Source organism: Zootoca vivipara, chromosome 2 (genome assembly GCF_963506605.1).
Source record: "Zootoca vivipara chromosome 2, rZooViv1.1, whole genome shotgun sequence".
In the NCBI taxonomy this organism is placed as follows: Eukaryota; Metazoa; Chordata; class Lepidosauria; order Squamata; family Lacertidae; genus Zootoca; species Zootoca vivipara.
The window spans coordinates 36284043-36301743 of NC_083277.1; the positions used below are offsets into that span (position 1 = coordinate 36284043).

Consider the following 17701-nt stretch of genomic DNA (forward strand, 5'->3'; position numbering starts at 1 on the left):
ACCAGAGTAAACGTGTTGAGAGTGATGTTAAAAACATTAAGAAGCAGGCTGATTTGTACCACAAGGTTAGCCTAGACGGTGAAGGTCTGCCCAGTGTATGGAGTTAGATTAGTTCTTGGCTCCCAGGTTGGTCATAGTTAAAAGAGATTCTGCTTGTAATATTAATTTTCTTTCTTATTGTCTTAGCCCTATGCAGAACCTTGGTTTGTAAAAAGCTTCTGGTAACCCTTCTGAGACAAGCTGAATAACAAGCTGGGAAAAGTCAGCAGAAGCTTCCTCACTTACTTTGCTCTCTGTTGCCCATCCTTTGGCCTAACATTGGAGCATGGGAAGCTGCTGGCTCCTCTGTAGAATCATAGAGTTGGAAGAGACCACAAGGGCCATCCAGTTCAACCCCCTGCCAAGCAGGAAACACCAGGAAACACTGTAGTGCGATGGGTCAATCAAATGGAGATGCAGAAACACACCTGTTCTTCATCTCCATATTGAAGAGGAGGGAATATAGGGTGGCAATGACCAGGGCCAGAATAATCCTGGTCAGGCCCTAAGAGCAAGAGGAACTCCATTTTGTATATTCAATTCTAAATCTCTCTGCCTCTGATAGAAAGCAAACAGGCACAGCATGTTTGCACATCTAATGCAAAGATCTAACCACACACAGCACTTCTAAGAAATTCTAGCATAAACCACAAGAGCAAGAGGATGCAGCCCACCGCAAATTCTAAGTAGAGCACAACCACAATTGTGCCTGTAAAATTCCACATAGACACGTGTATGAAGGTACCAGGTACATAACGCCACCTAGTAGAGTTGGGCGGGTGACTTTGCATCTTGGGGTGCTCTCTCTTGATTGGTTGATGAAGTACTGCAGAAAGGCTGATCTTCACTTCACTCTGTCAAAAAAGGTATAAAAGCACTCTGTGTATGCCCATGGGTTGGGCAGAATGAGAAACTCATTCTCACTGCCACCATTTATTGCAATAAATGTTTTAATAAATCTGTTTTATAATATGTACAACTGCCTGAGATTTCGTCTGGTCAATTTGGGAAGCCAATCATCCATATTACATTTCTGGTGTCCTTACATTTCAGGTATTTGTTTTGTTGCCAAGGAGCTTGGGTAAATAACATGGACCAAATTAGAGAAAGGAGAACTGCAGATATTACCCGAACACTTGGTTAATTCCCTTTTTCATTCTTTCACCCTAGCAGGGGTGCCAACTTGAATAAAATATAGCTGTGGGGGAGGAAAGCCCTGCCCTGCATATTCGATCACAAGATGCGGCACATGCACACCATTTGAATGACAATGCCCATCAACTTGGGGGGTGGGGCTTGGCCTCCATAAATACTTTATTGGGCAGGGGAAGGGGGCGAAGGAACCTCAGCCCCTAGGAGTTGGCTCCTATGCACCCTAGAGTAGGCATGGGGAATCTGCGGCCTTCCAGACGTTGCTGGACTACAACTCCCATCATTCCCTGGCCATTCTCTTTGCTGGCCGGGGCTGATGGAAGTTGGAGTCCAGCTGCATCTGGAGGGTTCCTCATCCCTGCCATCCATGATATATGGATGCACAAGACAATCAGAGCCACAGTGAATGCACCTGTGGCTGTTGCTCCTATAAAGGAGCATAAAAGTAGCCGGCTGGATCAGGCCAATGGCCCATCCAGCTCAGCATCCTGTTCTCACATGGCCAAGCACATGCCTGTGGGAAACCAGGGAGCAGAGCACAAGAGCCCCCTCCCCTCCTGCATGGTTTCCAGCAACTTGTATTTAGAAGCCTTGCTGGCTCCAACTGTAGCCATCGATAGCCCTCTCCTCCATGAATTTTTAAAGCCATCCAAGGGAGCAAATATATTCTGGCAGGGGGAAAAAAAAGGATTGTGCTGATTTGTCCTGCAGCCGTCCTGCTGTCCTTTTCTCCGTGTAGAACATTCTCTTCCCACAAAAAGCTTCCGCAGTTACTTCATACTCCAAAGTATCAAAAAGCGCTTTATATCATATAATATAAAGCGGATTGTGGTAGGGCTGTTAAGAAATTTAGCTTAGGGTTTGGTTTGTGTAAGGCCACAGCTCATGCTGAGTAATGGGGGGCGTGTGTATGCAAATTCCTTGGATCTGATTGGTTGGTGGGGCCCCTCTTAAAGCTGCGTCCACCATTTTCTGGTCACATTTTTGCCTGGCGTTTGAACTGTGTGTTTCTATCGGTTCCTGTCTGGCAAGAGAGCGTTCCTGGATTCCTGGAGTCTGGTTGTATCTGGCTTATTTAATTTGCTGATTTATTCAGCTTATTGCTTGCTTTTGATTTTTAGCTTTCATTTACTGCCTTATTTAGCTCCGTTTTGATTCTCCCCCTCCCCTCCCTCCCCACTCCCTTCCCCTACGGCTCGGCCTCGGCTAGGGGCGTTGGGAGTCCCCCCCCCCGCACAGGCATCCCACTTTATTTAAAGGGCGCACCCCCCTTTAGATTCCTTTAAATTCTTTAAATTCCCCCCCCGCTTGCCTTGGCTAGCCTGCTGTGGCTCTTGGTGGGCAAGGGGGCCTTGGTACCCTGAGGGAGCCTTGGCTCCTGGCTCCTTGCCTGGCCGTTTTCCTGCTGGGGCTGGGCTGGGCTGGGCTGGAGCCACGTGGGTGGTTAATAGGGCTGTTGCCGGCTGAGGAGCATTGAGGCTGCTTGCGCTCTGCTGGGGGCCTCTAATTTGGCTTATTGGGGGCTGTGGCGTTTGCCGCCCCCCCTGGGGTGCCTGCGGGGTGGGGGTGCATCATTGGGAGGGCGCCAGGCCGTTATTGTGCCTGGTTTGCACGCTGCGTCCGCCATTTTAATGCTTGCAACCCCCTTTGCTATTAAGCAGAGAGCTGCTGCTTGTGCATTGGGGGGAGCGGTTTGAGGGGGGTTGCTGGGTCTTTAGGACCTTGGGAGGGGGTCCCCTCACTTGATTCACCTGGGGGGCCTCTAGTTTTTGTGTCCTGTATAGCGTTTGTTTTCTGTTTGCATCTGTTTTAGCTGAGGAAAATTTTTTTTCCTGGCTGCAGTTTATTTCGAGGCTTGAGTGCTTGCAGCCAGTTTCTGGGCGTTTGGCGCCATCTACTGGCCACGAGTTGTTACTACACCTACAAATTTAATTGCCTTTTCCCTCAGCCTATATTGAAGTCCCTTGAGCAGGCTTTGACTTTATTGTGTTGCCTGACTAGCTTATTGGGTCATTTTAACTTATTGGTTTCCTTTAATTACTTGATTTAATTTATATCCTTTTATTTAGGAATCTTAATTGATTCCATTGGATTATAATTGGCTTTGACCTGCGTGGGCTTGCTTTGGTTAAGTGAAAGGAAAAAACTTTTACTCCTTGCCTTTAATTGGAGGCCTGAGTACTGCAGCCTACTTTAGGTTCTCTATGCCATCGGCTGGCCTCAAGGGGGTTATCGCACCTTGTTAGTTTTGATACTGTTCCTTCCCAATAGATAGGGAATACATTGCTTGGCCTGCGTTTTGGGTTTCTTGCATTGTTTAATTGGCTTAATTGATGTCCATTGTTTAATTCAATTTAATTTTAATTCACGTTAATTTAGTTTTCACGTATTCTGGTTAAGGATTCTATTTGGTTGCGTGGGTGGGAGTTTGGCTTTGGCCTGCGCATTTCCCTCTCCCTCCCTTTTAGGGGGGGGGCCGGGGCGTGTGCCGGGGTCCGGCCTACACCAGCCTGCAATACAAGTCTAACTGATTTCCCTGGGGCCTTTCAGAGGCCTGGGTGTCCCCAAATATTTTGCAGTTAGTTTTGCAGATTGGTTGGGAAGGCTCCAATATTTGAGGGGTGGGGTGACGCCGCCTAGTGGTTAAAGTGGTAATACGCACCCCTGTGTGATTCCACGTGTGTTTGCTTGTTATTCCAAGTAGTTAATAGTTCAGGATGGCGGCCCACCCATCCACTTCAGGGAAATCTAAGAGGGTCATTAAGGGCGCTTCGCAGAAGCTGCGTTCGCCAGCCTCGCAGGCAGCGGGTCGCGTGGAAGCATTCATCGCTAGCATTGCTGGTGACCCACAGGCCCTGGCCCAGCTTGGATCTGGGCTTGATGCCTTATTACAGAACCCGGCCTCTCATCCTGCCGCCTCGACCTCTGCTGGTTTACCTCTGGAAGCAGGGCGGGAGGCGGCGACTACGGCCATGCCTCCAGACCGGCAAGGCCCAGACCCTCTTTCTGCCCCCTCTACCTCTGCAGGTGTATCCCTGGACCCTGGGCAAGCTACGGTGGCGGCGTCGCAGCCTCTGTCCCCCATGGCGACCATTCTGGGACTGCCTGAGACCACCACGTCTGGGCCAGTTGACTCGTCGGATGACGACTTCGTGGGGCCTTCTGGTGTTCTGATGCCGAATGCCTCTTCCACTCCTATGGTGGTGCCGGCGCCCCCTCCCGTCAAACGACGAAGTGAGGGGAAGCAGCCTCGGCGCACCAGGAGGGCGAGGCAGGCTAAGGGCAGAGTAAGTGGGCAAGGGCAGGGGGGGGCGGACGGGGGCCTCCTCTAATGTTGTTGTTTCGCCCGTTGCTCCATCCCAGACTCTTGCCGTCGCCTCGCGGCGCGAGGGGCTTTCGTCGGCATCCGGCGAGGAAGCCCTCCCAGTGCCGGCTAGAGCGTCGAGTGGCGGAAAACGTCGTCACAAAAGTCGTTCCAGGAGGCGGGCAAAGAGGCGCAAGGACGATACCTCGGCTTCGACCACCTCAGGTTCGTCCTCTAGCTCCGAGGGTTCTGATCACTCTATGGGGTTGTACTGGGCTTACGGGGAAGTGGATTCTGGCCTTCCTCGTTGGGCCTGGGCTCGTCGAGCGAATTCGCATCGTGCTCGTTATGGAGCTGTTCAAGAATGTCTCGACGGAGAGTTGGTCCCGGAAACCACGGTTTCCACCAACAGTACTAGGGATATTATTCCGGGCAGTCACTTGTCCTCTAAATTGAGGTCTAGGATATTGGATGGTAAATAGGTAGACATTTTTGATTTAGCTCCACCAGAGGAGGTGGTCCCTGAGCAAGAAAACGCCCTCGTTGGTACTAAGAAGAAAGGCAGGGGGAGAAAGGTGGAGCGGACTTTCGAGCGTTGGCTCGATTGTTATCAAGTTTTTTCCGGGGTAGTAGTAGCGGCATATCCCCGCAGGGCTCTACACCTTATCGTGTACCAGTCCATCGTAAGGTCAGCATATAACATGGCAGGGGAAGCGGCCGCAATTGCTTATGATGAAAGATTTCGCAGGCGGGCGTCAAAAATTGACACCGCCCGCTTTGACAGGAAAGACTTGGACCTTTGGACCACGTATGTGGCTCCGTCGGTTTCACGGAAACCCGCCGAGCAGCAAAGGGCTGAGACCCAGCCTTTTAAGGCGGCACCTAAATTGCGCTGCTGGGATTTCAATAAAGGACTGTGTCAGCGCCCGCGGTGTATTTATGCGCACACTTGTGACCGGTGTGGCGGTAGCCACCCGGCTGTTAACTGCTATGCGGGCCGGCGGCCCTTTCGTGGGGGTCGGGGAGGATTCAGGCAGGCGCCAAGGGGTTCCGCCCCTGCCCTCCCCGCTCCCCCCGCAGCTTCCACATCAAAGTGAATTGCTTCAGTTAGCTTTTTCTCCCATTAAGTTACCGGCCCTTAAACATTGGTTAGCCTCCTATCCCAATATTGAGGCGGCTGCATATCTTCGGGATGGTTTCTCCTTCGGGTTCCGGATTCCGATAGCTTCGGTTCCCCTGGCTAGGAATCCTAGGAATCAGAAGTCGGTGAGAGAGATGCACGAGGTCGCAAGGCGGAAGGTTAATAAAGAAATAGCCCTCCAGCGCATGGCTGGTCCTTTTGCGTCTCCGCCTTTTCCCAATCTGCACCTCTCTCCCTTGGGAATCGTCCCCAAGAAGGCTCCGGGTGAGTTTCGGCTCATTCATAATTTGTCTCACCCTAGGGACACGTCCGTGAACGACGTGATCCCTCCGGAGCTTTGTACGGTCAAATACGCTTCTCTCGACCAGGCAATTAAAATGATCAGAAAGTTTGGGCCGGGGGCCTTGTTGGCAAAATGTGATATCGAATCGGCTTTCCGATTATTACCAATTCATCCGCATGATTTTTGGTTGCTGGGCTTTCAGTTTGAAGGCGCCTATTATTTTGATAAGGCCATGCCAATGGGCTGCTCCGTAGCCTGTGCGGCCTTCGAGCGCTTATCGCAGGGTGAGAAGGCTGACATGAGGATGTGGCTGGTATTCCTGGAGGAATACAATGGGGTATCCTTGTGGCAGGATGTTTTAAACCTGCACAACGATTTCCAAGTGCACTCCGATGCGGCGGGTTCCCTGGGATTTGGTTTGTTTTGGAATGGCAGGTGGTGCGCACAAAGATGGCCCCCTGCTTGGCGGGACACTGAAATCACGCGGGATTTAACTTTTCTTGAGTTCTTTCCTATAGCAGTTGCAGTCCATATTTGGGTTGACGACTTCAAGGACCGCCGCGTATGCTTTTGGTCAGATAACCAGGCTGTGGTGACTGTCCTTGCGAAACAATCTTCTAAGTCAACTCGGGTATCGGCTCTGCTGCGGGCATTCGTGCTGCAGTGCCTGCGTTTTAACATTATTTTCTCTGCGCGTTTTGTCCCGGGCGTGGCCAACGATATAGCTGACGCTTTGTCACGATTTCAGATGGAGCGCTTCAGGTCCCTGGTTCCAGACGCACAACATCAGCCGGAGATTTTCCCGGATCGTCTTTGGAACCTTGGCAGCTGCTAGTCTTGCAGGGAGTAGCTGCTTCTGTTTCCCCCTCTACCCTGCGGGCTTATCAAAAAGCTTGGACTGACTTTTTAACTTTTCGCAGTCAGTCGCTCGCGGTGGAGGGAGCGGCCCGCCCCTCTTCTTCCCAGGTGCTTCAATATTTGGCACACCTGTTTCACCTGGGAAGGGCTGCCAGGACCATAAAGCTCCAGTCTGCGGCCATTTCATTTTTCTCGAAATTGTTTTTTAATAGGGACCCTTGCGCCAAATTTGTGGTGCGTAAGGCCATGGAGGGATGGGGTAGGCCTTGTCCTCCCCGTTCCCCTACCAGGAACCCGATTTCTTTTGATCTTCTCACTAAAATGAGATTGAAGCTTAGGGTGGTGTGTTGGTCTAAATATGAGGCCCGTTTGTTTTCGGCCGCCTTCTCAGTGGCCTTTTTTGGCGCTTTGAGAATTGGTGAAATTGTAGGGGGTCAGATGCGTCAGGGGGTGCCAGGGGGTTTGCTACTCCAGGACATACGTCTGTCGCCAACGGAATTGTTAATCACGATTCGGAGTTCCAAGACCAACCAGGCTGGTAAAGGAGCAGTAATGCGACTGCCTGCTACGGGGCAGACGGGCCCCTGCCCGGTTAAGGACGTAGCCAAATTCTTGGCGGAAAGGCCAGCTGGGGAGGGCCCCTTGTTTGTGCATCAGGATGGTAACCCGATGACTAGGCTGCAATTTACTAGAGTTATGAGGAAGGTGATAGCGGCATGCGGTTGCGTGGCCGCTAATTACGCTCCTCATTCCTTTCGCATTGGGGCCGCCACTACGGCGGCCCACTGGGGTCTTTCGGTTGATGCTATTAAGGATTTGGGCAGGTGGAAATCTGCAGCGTATAGATCTTATGTTCGGAAGCGCTCCTAACTTTGTCGTTTGTTTTCCAATGTTTTCCCAGGGCTCGCGGACGTGCACATATGGATGGTGGGACATTCCATAGTCCATTGGGCAGGCCTTCGCGCTGGCCAAACGCCATTGGGTCCTCGACTTGGCCTTCCATCCAACATCCAAGTGACCTGGATGGGCAAGAGGGGCATGCGCTGGGGGGAGCTTCTCCCTTTGCTGCGGCGCAAAGCCCTCTTGCTCGGGTGCCCGTCCGCCCTGGTGATCCAGCTGGGAGAAAATGACATCCCCGCTGTGGACCCGTTATCTCTTCGCCTGGCTATCCTACGAGATTTGTTGGAGATAAGGACTTGGTTCCCTGATACCGTCGTTTTTTGGTCCCAAATGTTGCAGAGGATGCAATGGCGGGGTGATATTCCTCCTCTGGCTGGGGAAAGAGCTAGGAAGAGGGTTAACAGCGCAGCATCCAAACGGGTGTACGAAATCGGGGGGAGTTTGATTCGTCATCCCGCAATTAATGTTAGAGCCCCGCTTTTATATCGGGATGATGGGGTTCACTTATCCCCTGATGGGTATGACATTTGGCTGCGTGATGTGTCTGAGGGTTTAAAAAGTTGGTTAGGTCTCTGAGTGTTGGCGGCAAGCCAGGGCTGGCTTGATTGGCGGTTAGGCTTTTGGTTGGTTAATCGGTTGGTAGAGGGGGTGGCACACGGATGCCTACCCTCACCTCCGTTTGCTCCATATAGAAGTATTCCGTTAAAGGAATCTCGGGGCTTACACTCTTGTCCTTACCATCCCGCCATTGGCGGGAATGGTGGGCCCAATTTTAAGAGCAAGAGCCTTGAGGAACATTCTTGGTGAAGGTGAGGAGGGAATGACTGGGCGCAGCCACCTCCTCACTCCCAGGTATGTTTACTTGACTTCCATGCGGAAGTCGGAGCAGGAACTGTCCAAGCGGACAGTGGTGAGTCCTGTCCTATGGTGACAGCTGATGTGAGTCCTGCCACGTGGGCAGATGAGGTGAGTCCTGTCCAATGGTGACAGCTGATGTGAGTCCTGCCACGTGGGCAGATGAGGTGAGTCCTGTCCAATGGTGACAGCTGATGTGAGTCCTGCCACGTGGGGCAGATGAGGTGAGTCCTGTCCTAAGGGGACAGCTGATTGAGTCCTGTCCTGGATGGACAGATGGGGATAGTCCTTCTTTAGGAAGGACGAGTGAATAACCAAAAGCCTAAGCCAACACTCGGATTAAATTGTGTATTTAATAAAGTTGTGGCCCTAAATTATTTGCCAAAAACCAAACCATAATTCTGTTGTCAGTTGTGAGTTATTTAAGGTAATTTTCTGGGAAGCCTCGACACACAAAGCGCTTTATATCATATAATATAAAGCGGATTGTGGTAGGGCTGTTAAGAAATTTAGCTTAGGGTTTGGTTTGTGTAAGGCCACAGCTCATGCTGAGTAATGGGGGGCGTGTGTATGCAAATTCCTTGGATCTGATTGGTTGGTGGGGCCCCTCTTAAAGCTGCGTCCACCATTTTCTGGTCACATTTTTGCCTGGCGTTTGAACCCCTCCCACCCGCCCTTTCTTTCTTGCAGGTTAGCACGACATTGCTATTGCCTTCGGGGCCGCCTGTATTCAGGGGTCAGTAGGAATTTTTCCAATTGGCTGATTGGCTGTGCCTCTTGGTTTTCGCCTACTGCGCTAGCAAATTGTCACAACTTGTTAGGTTGGCGGTTAGGCTTTTGGTTGGTTAATCGGTTGGTAGAGGGGGTGGCACACGGATGCCTACCCTCACCTCCGTTTGCTCCATATAGAAGTATTCCGTTAAAGGAATCTCGGGGCTTACACTCTTGTCCTTACCATCCCGCCATTGGCGGGAATGGTGGGCCCAATTTTAAGAGCAAGAGCCTTGAGGAACATTCTTGGTGAAGGTGAGGAGGGAATGACTGGGCGCAGCCACCTCCTCACTCCCAGGTATGTTTACTTGACTTCCATGCGGAAGTCGGAGCAGGAACTGTCCAAGCGGACAGTGGTGAGTCCTGTCCTATGGTGACAGCTGATGTGAGTCCTGCCACGTGGGCAGATGAGGTGAGTCCTGTCCAATGGTGACAGCTGATGTGAGTCCTGCCACGTGGGCAGATGAGGTGAGTCCTGTCCAATGGTGACAGCTGATGTGAGTCCTGCCACGTGGGGCAGATGAGGTGAGTCCTGTCCTAAGGGGACAGCTGATTGAGTCCTGTCCTGGATGGACAGATGGGGATAGTCCTTCTTTAGGAAGGACGAGTGAATAACCAAAAGCCTAAGCCAACACTCGGATTAAATTGTGTATTTAATAAAGTTGTGGCCCTAAATTATTTGCCAAAAACCAAACCATAATTCTGTTGTCAGTTGTGAGTTATTTAAGGTAATTTTCTGGGAAGCCTCGACACACAAACAATATTTCCCAGCTAGTTCAAGAACCTGTGGCCCCACTCAAAACTGAATGGTCACACAAAACAGATTTTCAGAAATTCTTAAACTCTTAAAAACAGAAACCAGCAGATCAAAGCGAAGCACTTTGTAAGAAAGCTAGCGTTCCATGAATTACATTCATAAAAGCACAAGCAGAATGCAGTTCATAATTCTTCTTTTGTTTACTGCAACGAGAGTACCTTTGCTTTGGCAAATTAAGTTGAACAGTATGCATGAAAGAAACCCATGAAACCCACTTGAGCTTGAGGCCTGTATCAGCAGTGCATCCAGAAGCCTTTCTGCCTTCAAGTACTTGGAGAGAGAGAATGTAAAAATGTAATCTATTTAGCCCGAAAGAGGGTCAGCCTCTTATCATAGCCCAGATACGCTGCAGAAAACCATTTAGGAACTCTCATAAAAAAGCATAAGGGGGAAGCAAAAAGGCAAGGATGCTGCAGAAGCAGTCTAAGCAAGGCTCTTGTTCATTTAAATTATGAAAAGCTGATTAGAAAGATCGCAATTATGATGCCAGAAAAGCAAGGAGAGCAGACAAATTCCAACTATTGCAGTGTAATCCTATATAATTCAGTAGTACGGTATTTTCTATTGCATCCAATGGGTTCTGCTCCATATGATTGAAAGGTAAGGCCTCAAAGAACTGAGGGAGACATGCTTCTGAAAAAAACATGTATAGGCTTGCAGTTTTTGCCACTAATCTGACTTCCTGTTCTCTCCTGACACAATCCTCTATTATACAAATCCTTCACATTCTCCTGACCCCAGAGTAGCAGAATCGGACTCTACCACACCCATATGAATTTAATTACATCTCCTGTACTTTAATTCAGATTATCTCCCTATTGAGATACACAATGTTCCCCTGCCTATTCAAATACATTGATATTTGCGGTACGTTAGTGATGTTCTGGTGTGTTTCATGTTGTACATTACCCTGAAATCCAATAGCAGGGAGTGTGGAACATAAATGGTTTAATAAATCAATTAAGCAAGCTCTGCAGCCCAATTTTAATTGTTGAAATGTGAATCAGTGCACTTGAAGTATATAACAGTAGAATACTTCTCTGCCATTCCATAACATTTGATGCAGTTGTCATCAGTACTGGTTATTGCCCGGCCCGCCAGATATTTTGGACTACAGTTTCCATCAGCCTCAAAGCAGCACAGTTTGATGAGATATGCAGTCATGAACATTACTGATCAGCTGCATTTATCTATTGTCTGTTTGCTAAGGCACCAAACTTCAAAATACTAAAACAAATAAATGATATAAAATGTAAACTTCACCCTGTAGGTTAGATTATTGATGTGGTTAGATAACTCTGGTGCTCATAAGCTTCCACTGGCTGCCCATATGCTTCTGGGACCAGGTTCAAGGTTCTCATATTAATTTATAAGGCCCTTAACAACTTGGGTCCAGGATACCTCTGGGACTGCCTGATCCCTTATATCCCTGCTTAAATACCAAGGACTTTGAGGGAGTTAATGATCACCCATGGCGCCTATCCATGTTGCTTTGTGTCAAGTACCAAGGGTCCAATTTTGTGGAACCCTCTTCAAGTTGAAAAATATGCCTGATGACAAAGGGGAGTCCATCAACATCTGGACGATAATAAGAGTCCTCATTCCTGCTATAGCTTATTGGTGTCCAACTGGTCATTTCTGTGATATAGGCTTCAAGTTTCATTCTTGACGCTCTAATTGTTTTATCCACTTTTGGTTTTATTACATGTAATTGAGTCAATTGTTTATAAAGATCTAAAATAAATAAAATACTCGACCTGCATTGTGGGCTGTTAAATGATCACTGGAAAAACGTTTGAGAAAAGGTAAACTGTTTATTCAACAGGATGAGTCCACACCCAACCAGTGGTTTGATCTACATGGCATCATCAGCATACATAACATAGGATCCAATCAGACACTCTAACTGAATGGCATTTTATCATACATTACAGAGACAATATCCATAAGAGGGACGACAATCATTATACAGGGCAGCCAACCAGCAGTTTCCTAAGGTTTTCTGGCAAGAACAAAAAGCAGCCACTCAGAAGCAAATTGGATTCAGAAGGCCTATTGCCATACTGTGAAAACTGCAGCACTGCTAGGAAATTATATAGTCCAGGATTTACAAACAGAAAAAAAAACCTATCCGGTACTGTATTGTTTAGTCAAAGAGGGAAGAAAAGTGCATGGTCTTTATTATCATTAAAAGGTCTTAAACATTTACATTGTTTGCTTATGACAGTTTCTGTACAGCAATAATATAAGGGTGGGTGCAATTGCTTTTAAGTCAGCACCGTTAACACGCATCACTTGAATAAAATGAATACTGCCACCAAGTTACAAGGGGTCGAAGAAGAGAAGAGGCTACAACATCTACAGTCAGCCATCTCTGGGTGCAAGCTAAAGTAGCTGTGATTGAAGAAGAGCATTCCGATTTTATGGGGAGGATCAGAGGTCAATTCTATGATATTTTACTTGCTTTGCATTGGAGAAAACCCTTCCTCCTCCATCGTAGCGTGCAGTGGCCATCAGTACTGTGGCATCGAGACACTCTCCCATTATTTGCCCAGAGGCCAGTAAAGAAAAATGAAGTGTTTTCATTGTTAGGAACATTTTGAAGTTGAGAATTTTTAATTTTTTTTTATTTACAGGCTGCATCTGGTATTTTCGTCAGCCACCAACACTACAACCCCCTTCATTCTGGCACCACACACCAAATTATATATGCCCTGATATTGGTCTCAGGTCAACTCAACACAGATGCTCCCATTACTGATTCAGGAATCGCATCAGCATGAACAAGACAGAATTAGCATAGTGAGCAAGAGGCAAATTTGCTTCAATTTCCTGCCCCCCGCCCAAATGATTTACAATATCCAGCCCATGCACTTCATATTCACTACTTTAATGCATTTTCAATTGTCCCTTGAAATTACTGTGTTGGGTCAAGCCAGATCCAGTTGTGTCTGAGGACACAGACAAATCTACCAGGAATTTCTCTTGTGCAAGACCGCACAGGAAATGGCACTTTGCTAAACAAAAAAATTGCCAGTAGATTATTGTGCCCAAAACCTACAAAACTGAACTTTGTAGATATGTGCAAACTCTACCCAAGATTTGATGATTCGACAACATATTTTGCTAATGTTGTGGATTTTTATACTACACACAAATGCAGAAGGTCTTCTACAATTCCTAGCGGTTGCCTGCAATTTGACAAACACTGCGGTTTGTATGCGACTGTGTGGGTAGCTCTTTAAAAATGCAAATACATTTCTTGTTCATACAACAGAAAGAGGAGGGGAAAACTTTAAAGCAATGCACCCACAGTATAACATTAACTGTACAAGAGATATCTTGATATGTCTAGCTCCCAAACACATTTAATCCAAGCATTTGTTCTGGTGCTCAAAAGGCACTTAAAGATTTTTTTTAAAAAAAACACAACCCCACCAACAGATGAAGATGCAAAAAATAATAATTTATTTTTTTAAAAGACACTGGAAGTGTATCAAAGTAAACCCTCAAATAAAGTCATGGTTTTGTTCTCAAGTCACTTTCAAAAGTATGCTTTTAAAAAAAACCTGCTAAAGCAACTGTTCCCCATGAGCTAAAGTGGGGAAAACGTAACTGGCAATGGAGATAAAATAGTTTGACAAATGATTTTTCCTCCACCCCCATCTCAATGCCTAAGACTTCACTTACTTGCTCTTTACTGCAGCAAACTTAACATCTGCTGTCATAATGACCTTTGGGTTACTCTAAAGTTGGAAAGGCATGGGAGGGGGTGTGTGGGAGAGATAAAAATAATTTGATGAATGAAAAAACAACATTCCTATATTAACTAATTGTGGCAATTACAAATGCCTACAATATTGGCAGACATGTAGGTAAACACAATTTCTCTTTGTAATATTATATTAAGGAACAATAATAGAATAAACTACATACATTATTTTCCCTTCACACTATACATGGGAAGGTCAGGACTGTTTTAGGGACGGGGAGGTTGTTTTCATTTTTACTGATGCATTTTTGTTACACTGAATTATATCTACTAAGTGCAAAGATTGGGTATCACTGGGTCTCAACTAAAATTTAGCCTTTAAAAAAAAGTTACATCGTAGCAGTTACTTTTCATCATTTAAGCAGGTACACCATTATATAAGCAGACTAAAACAGGCAAGGGGCAGTCTTGAGTTCAGTAAAGAGGGGAAAGTTTTAGCTATCATGCAACCCCGAGCTCTCGCTGCATTTCCCCCCCCCCCTAGGTTAAATTTTAGAAAGAAATATAACTTTGTTTTCATAAACTCCAAACGGCTGTATATTGTGATATAGTACAGTACAGAAAGTGCAAATTGTCACCTCATCAGATCAGTTATATATCTGACATGGTCAAATATGGCTCATGCTATTCATGCAAGGGGACACAGTTTGAGTCAAGACCCTCTTGTGCTGCCGAGTCATTTTAAAGGGAATGTGATTTTACCAAAATCTTCCTTGCCTGTTTTAATCCAGATTTTCTCCAAAGGAATCATTAGGATGGGGGAATAAAATGTATTTCAAACACTATATAAGTTAGCCTATTTATTTATTGTTATCAACCACAGGTTACTTCAGAGTCCTTTTCTGTTTTGAAAGCTTCAAGACAGCAGGAGTTGAGTTTCTTTTGTACACACATAACATTGTGCTACAACATGAAGTACGTACAGAAAATCCTAGGTTTCCCCTTCACGCAAAGGGAAGGTGTACTACTTTTAATTTCTTTGCGTCCACAGGTGGTATACTCCTTCCAACCAGGAAATGACCACAAGCTTCCATGTTTCAATGAACCAGTCTTTAAGAGATGAACTTGCAGATCCATCCATCTACCTAGCAGGGTAAACATCACCATCAGATGCACTTCTGTAGTTGCAGGACAACAGCTGAGCCAAACCCCCATGGTGTTTCCTTTTGCTTGCTGCAACTCTAACGCCAAGCCAAGCCAGTGTGAATATTCAATTCAAGGACTGACCAATCTTCTATTGCTTAATGCACGGTTGCTGTGTAATCCACACACACATGCACACTCACTCACACACACAAAATCGCTCTCCAGCAGAAGTCTAGGGGTGAGTTTCTGAGGTAAATCTACTAAAATGTTACTGGGCTATGGACAGTGTCATATATATATACTTCTACACAGACCAGAATGTTCCAGTGGTAATACATAAAATAGCCATCTTATTTGGCTACACCAAATATTTCCAGCAATTTTGATGAGTATGTGTGTAAAATATCATGAAATCCTTAAGCCACATCTACTGTCCTCAGTGCCATTGTTTTTCCAAGAGTCGTTTTCACTGCCTTTTCCTTTCAGTAAATGACATCGTTTTGTACAATCATACAGGAAATGAAAATCAGGGTGGTTACCCATTTTTTCCACCAGAGATTCCCTCGGGATGGCGCTAGCTACATGGTGCCAGATTTATCTGAGGAGCTATTTGGGAAGATCTTCTCTGTGGGTGTCACTGCAGGACTACCCATTCCTGAGCTACTACTGCTACTTGATCGATGCTGGACAACTGGCCGGATGGGTCTCATGGGTGGGGGCCTAAGCTGAGCTCCGGCAAGCCGGGCTGAGAGGGCGGGCTTAAAAGTAGTCATCATCTCTGTGGTTGAGCTGCTGCTACGCCTCATGGCAGCATCAGGATCTCTGATCATGATGGTGTGAAGGGGGCTGGCAGGTTCAGAGTTGACAGAACCTATCTGAGGGTTCTTCATTGGTTCAAGGGTGTCCAGGACAACGTCAGGGGCTTGTTTCACAGTATTTTGCCTTTCAAGCTCACGCAGCTCATTCAATGCTGTGCTCATAGTCTTCTCAATGTCCTGTAAACACAACAAACAGAAGCAGAGGGGTTAAACTGTTATCATTCTTGCATTAAATTATTTAAACCTGTCCATTACTTGTTTCTCATGGTCACTTCTTTGCTTGCATTATTCAGGGGGCTGGATTCCAAAAACAACAAATGGACCAATTGGTAGAATTTCCCCACATGTGATGGTGGAAGTCTTTTCAGTACTGTTTTAGGTAGGTTCTTAAACAGTTCTCATGTTTACATTTGCGCAAGAGCTGCAGAATAACATCAGACCATTTCACTTTCCCAATGTTGTACTGCAGTAGTAGTGGCCCTCCAGATGTTGTTGGACTACATCTCCCATCATCCTGACCCTTGGCCATGCTGGCTGGGGCTGATGGGAGTTAGACCAGCAACATTCGGGGGGGGGGGGCAAAGATTTCCCTGCTCTACTGTAAGATGTTGAACCAGTGAGCAACTCTCTGGACTGCAAATAACCCTCAAAATTGCTGAACCTCAACAGCTCTCAGGACAATGTGAGGAAGTTTCTTGATTAGGAGTTACAGTATTTTCAGATGAAAATAAACCCCATGTTGTCCTGGTCAAATGGAAGTTTAACAGGCCCAATTCTCCAGGGCTATTTGTTAATTAAAAGTATGTATAGTCTGCCTTTCAGCTTCCAACATTATTAAAAACATATCAAAATAGAAACACAGCATGATTAATGCAACTGAAGGTTGTATTCTTGATTTCAACATGAAGTGAGTTCTCCCAACCGTGTTTTCAGTTATGGTTGTTAATTCTCCAATGCTCTTCCATGCAATTCAGCAGGACAAAGTCCTCTTCCCGTTTCTGTATGGTACAACTATACTGGTTGGTCACCTTCATGTTTCTGCTCAGATGATGGCATCTGGCTGCCAAGAACTCTTTTTCCCACTATACTAACGAGTGGGAGTAGCGTCATCCATCAGAGTCATTTACTATTTACCAAGAAATCTGTTAGTGTATCCTTTTTGGATGGAAGACATCTACCCTCCTATGCATTTAAGGGTAATAAGCTGACATGAAGGTTTCACTAGAAGGCCATTGCAGCCAAAATTAGAGCCCAATTAAACTGAAATGGGGGAAATGAAACACTGCATGTCAAAGGCTAAACAGAGTACCGTATAAAAAATCTGTAAATTATAACTTAGAAACACAGCAGCTATGCTCAGCTATGCTAAGAGGAGGGTGTCCCTCCTATTCAGTATTGTTTTTTTATTCAAACCTCCATAAGAGTTTGTGCCTGTCCTCGTGCACTTTTCGACTCAATCTGAACGTCCTTTGTGCTGGCTTGATGGGGGCAGGTCAGGTTGGAAAAAGGTATCCCTCCACCAACAGTCTTTGCTTGTGAAGTGTGGTGAAGAGGTCCCTGGTCCTGCCTGTTGAAATGTGCAGGTAGGTGAGCAGGAAGTGTTACCACTTGAAACCCCTGAAACAGGGCATGCCAGGGGAAGGGCTGAGCCCAAGTTGGAACCTGAGCTTGCCCCACCGCTGTCACAGGATGGCACTGTGACAGCTCCAGGCTGGTACCGCAAATTGCCTACCATCTTTCATAATAATAATAATAATAATAATAATAATAATAAATTTTTATTTATACCCCGCCCTCCCCAGTCAAAAACCGGGCTCAGGGCGGCTGACACCAACAGAACCACAATAAAACATAAAAACAATTAATTAAAATACAGATTAAAATACAGTATTAAAATTTAAAGTG

The 17701-nt window shown here is 46.5% G+C and overlaps 1 protein-coding gene and 1 long non-coding RNA gene across 3 annotated transcripts in view; one reads left to right on the forward strand and one right to left on the reverse strand.

Moving 5' to 3' along the window:
* Positions 1-4576: 4576 nt before the first annotated feature.
* LOC132591701 (uncharacterized) lies at positions 4577-8173 on the forward strand. Its single transcript, XR_009557094.1, has 2 exons — positions 4577-4720; positions 7679-8173. It is a non-coding gene; the product is annotated as an uncharacterized LOC132591701 (long non-coding RNA).
* A 6175-nt stretch (positions 8174-14348) lies between these two features.
* The window catches only part of SRGAP3 (SLIT-ROBO Rho GTPase activating protein 3), a 175420-nt gene continuing 172067 nt past the window's right edge, over positions 14349-17701 (reverse strand). For both annotated transcript variants that reach the window (XM_035106571.2, XM_035106570.2), the window contains exon 22: positions 14349-15973. In XM_035106571.2, the coding sequence (XP_034962462.1) occupies positions 15557-15973 (417 nt within the window). In that variant the 3' untranslated portion in view covers positions 14349-15556. The remainder of the gene's footprint in view (positions 15974-17701) is intronic.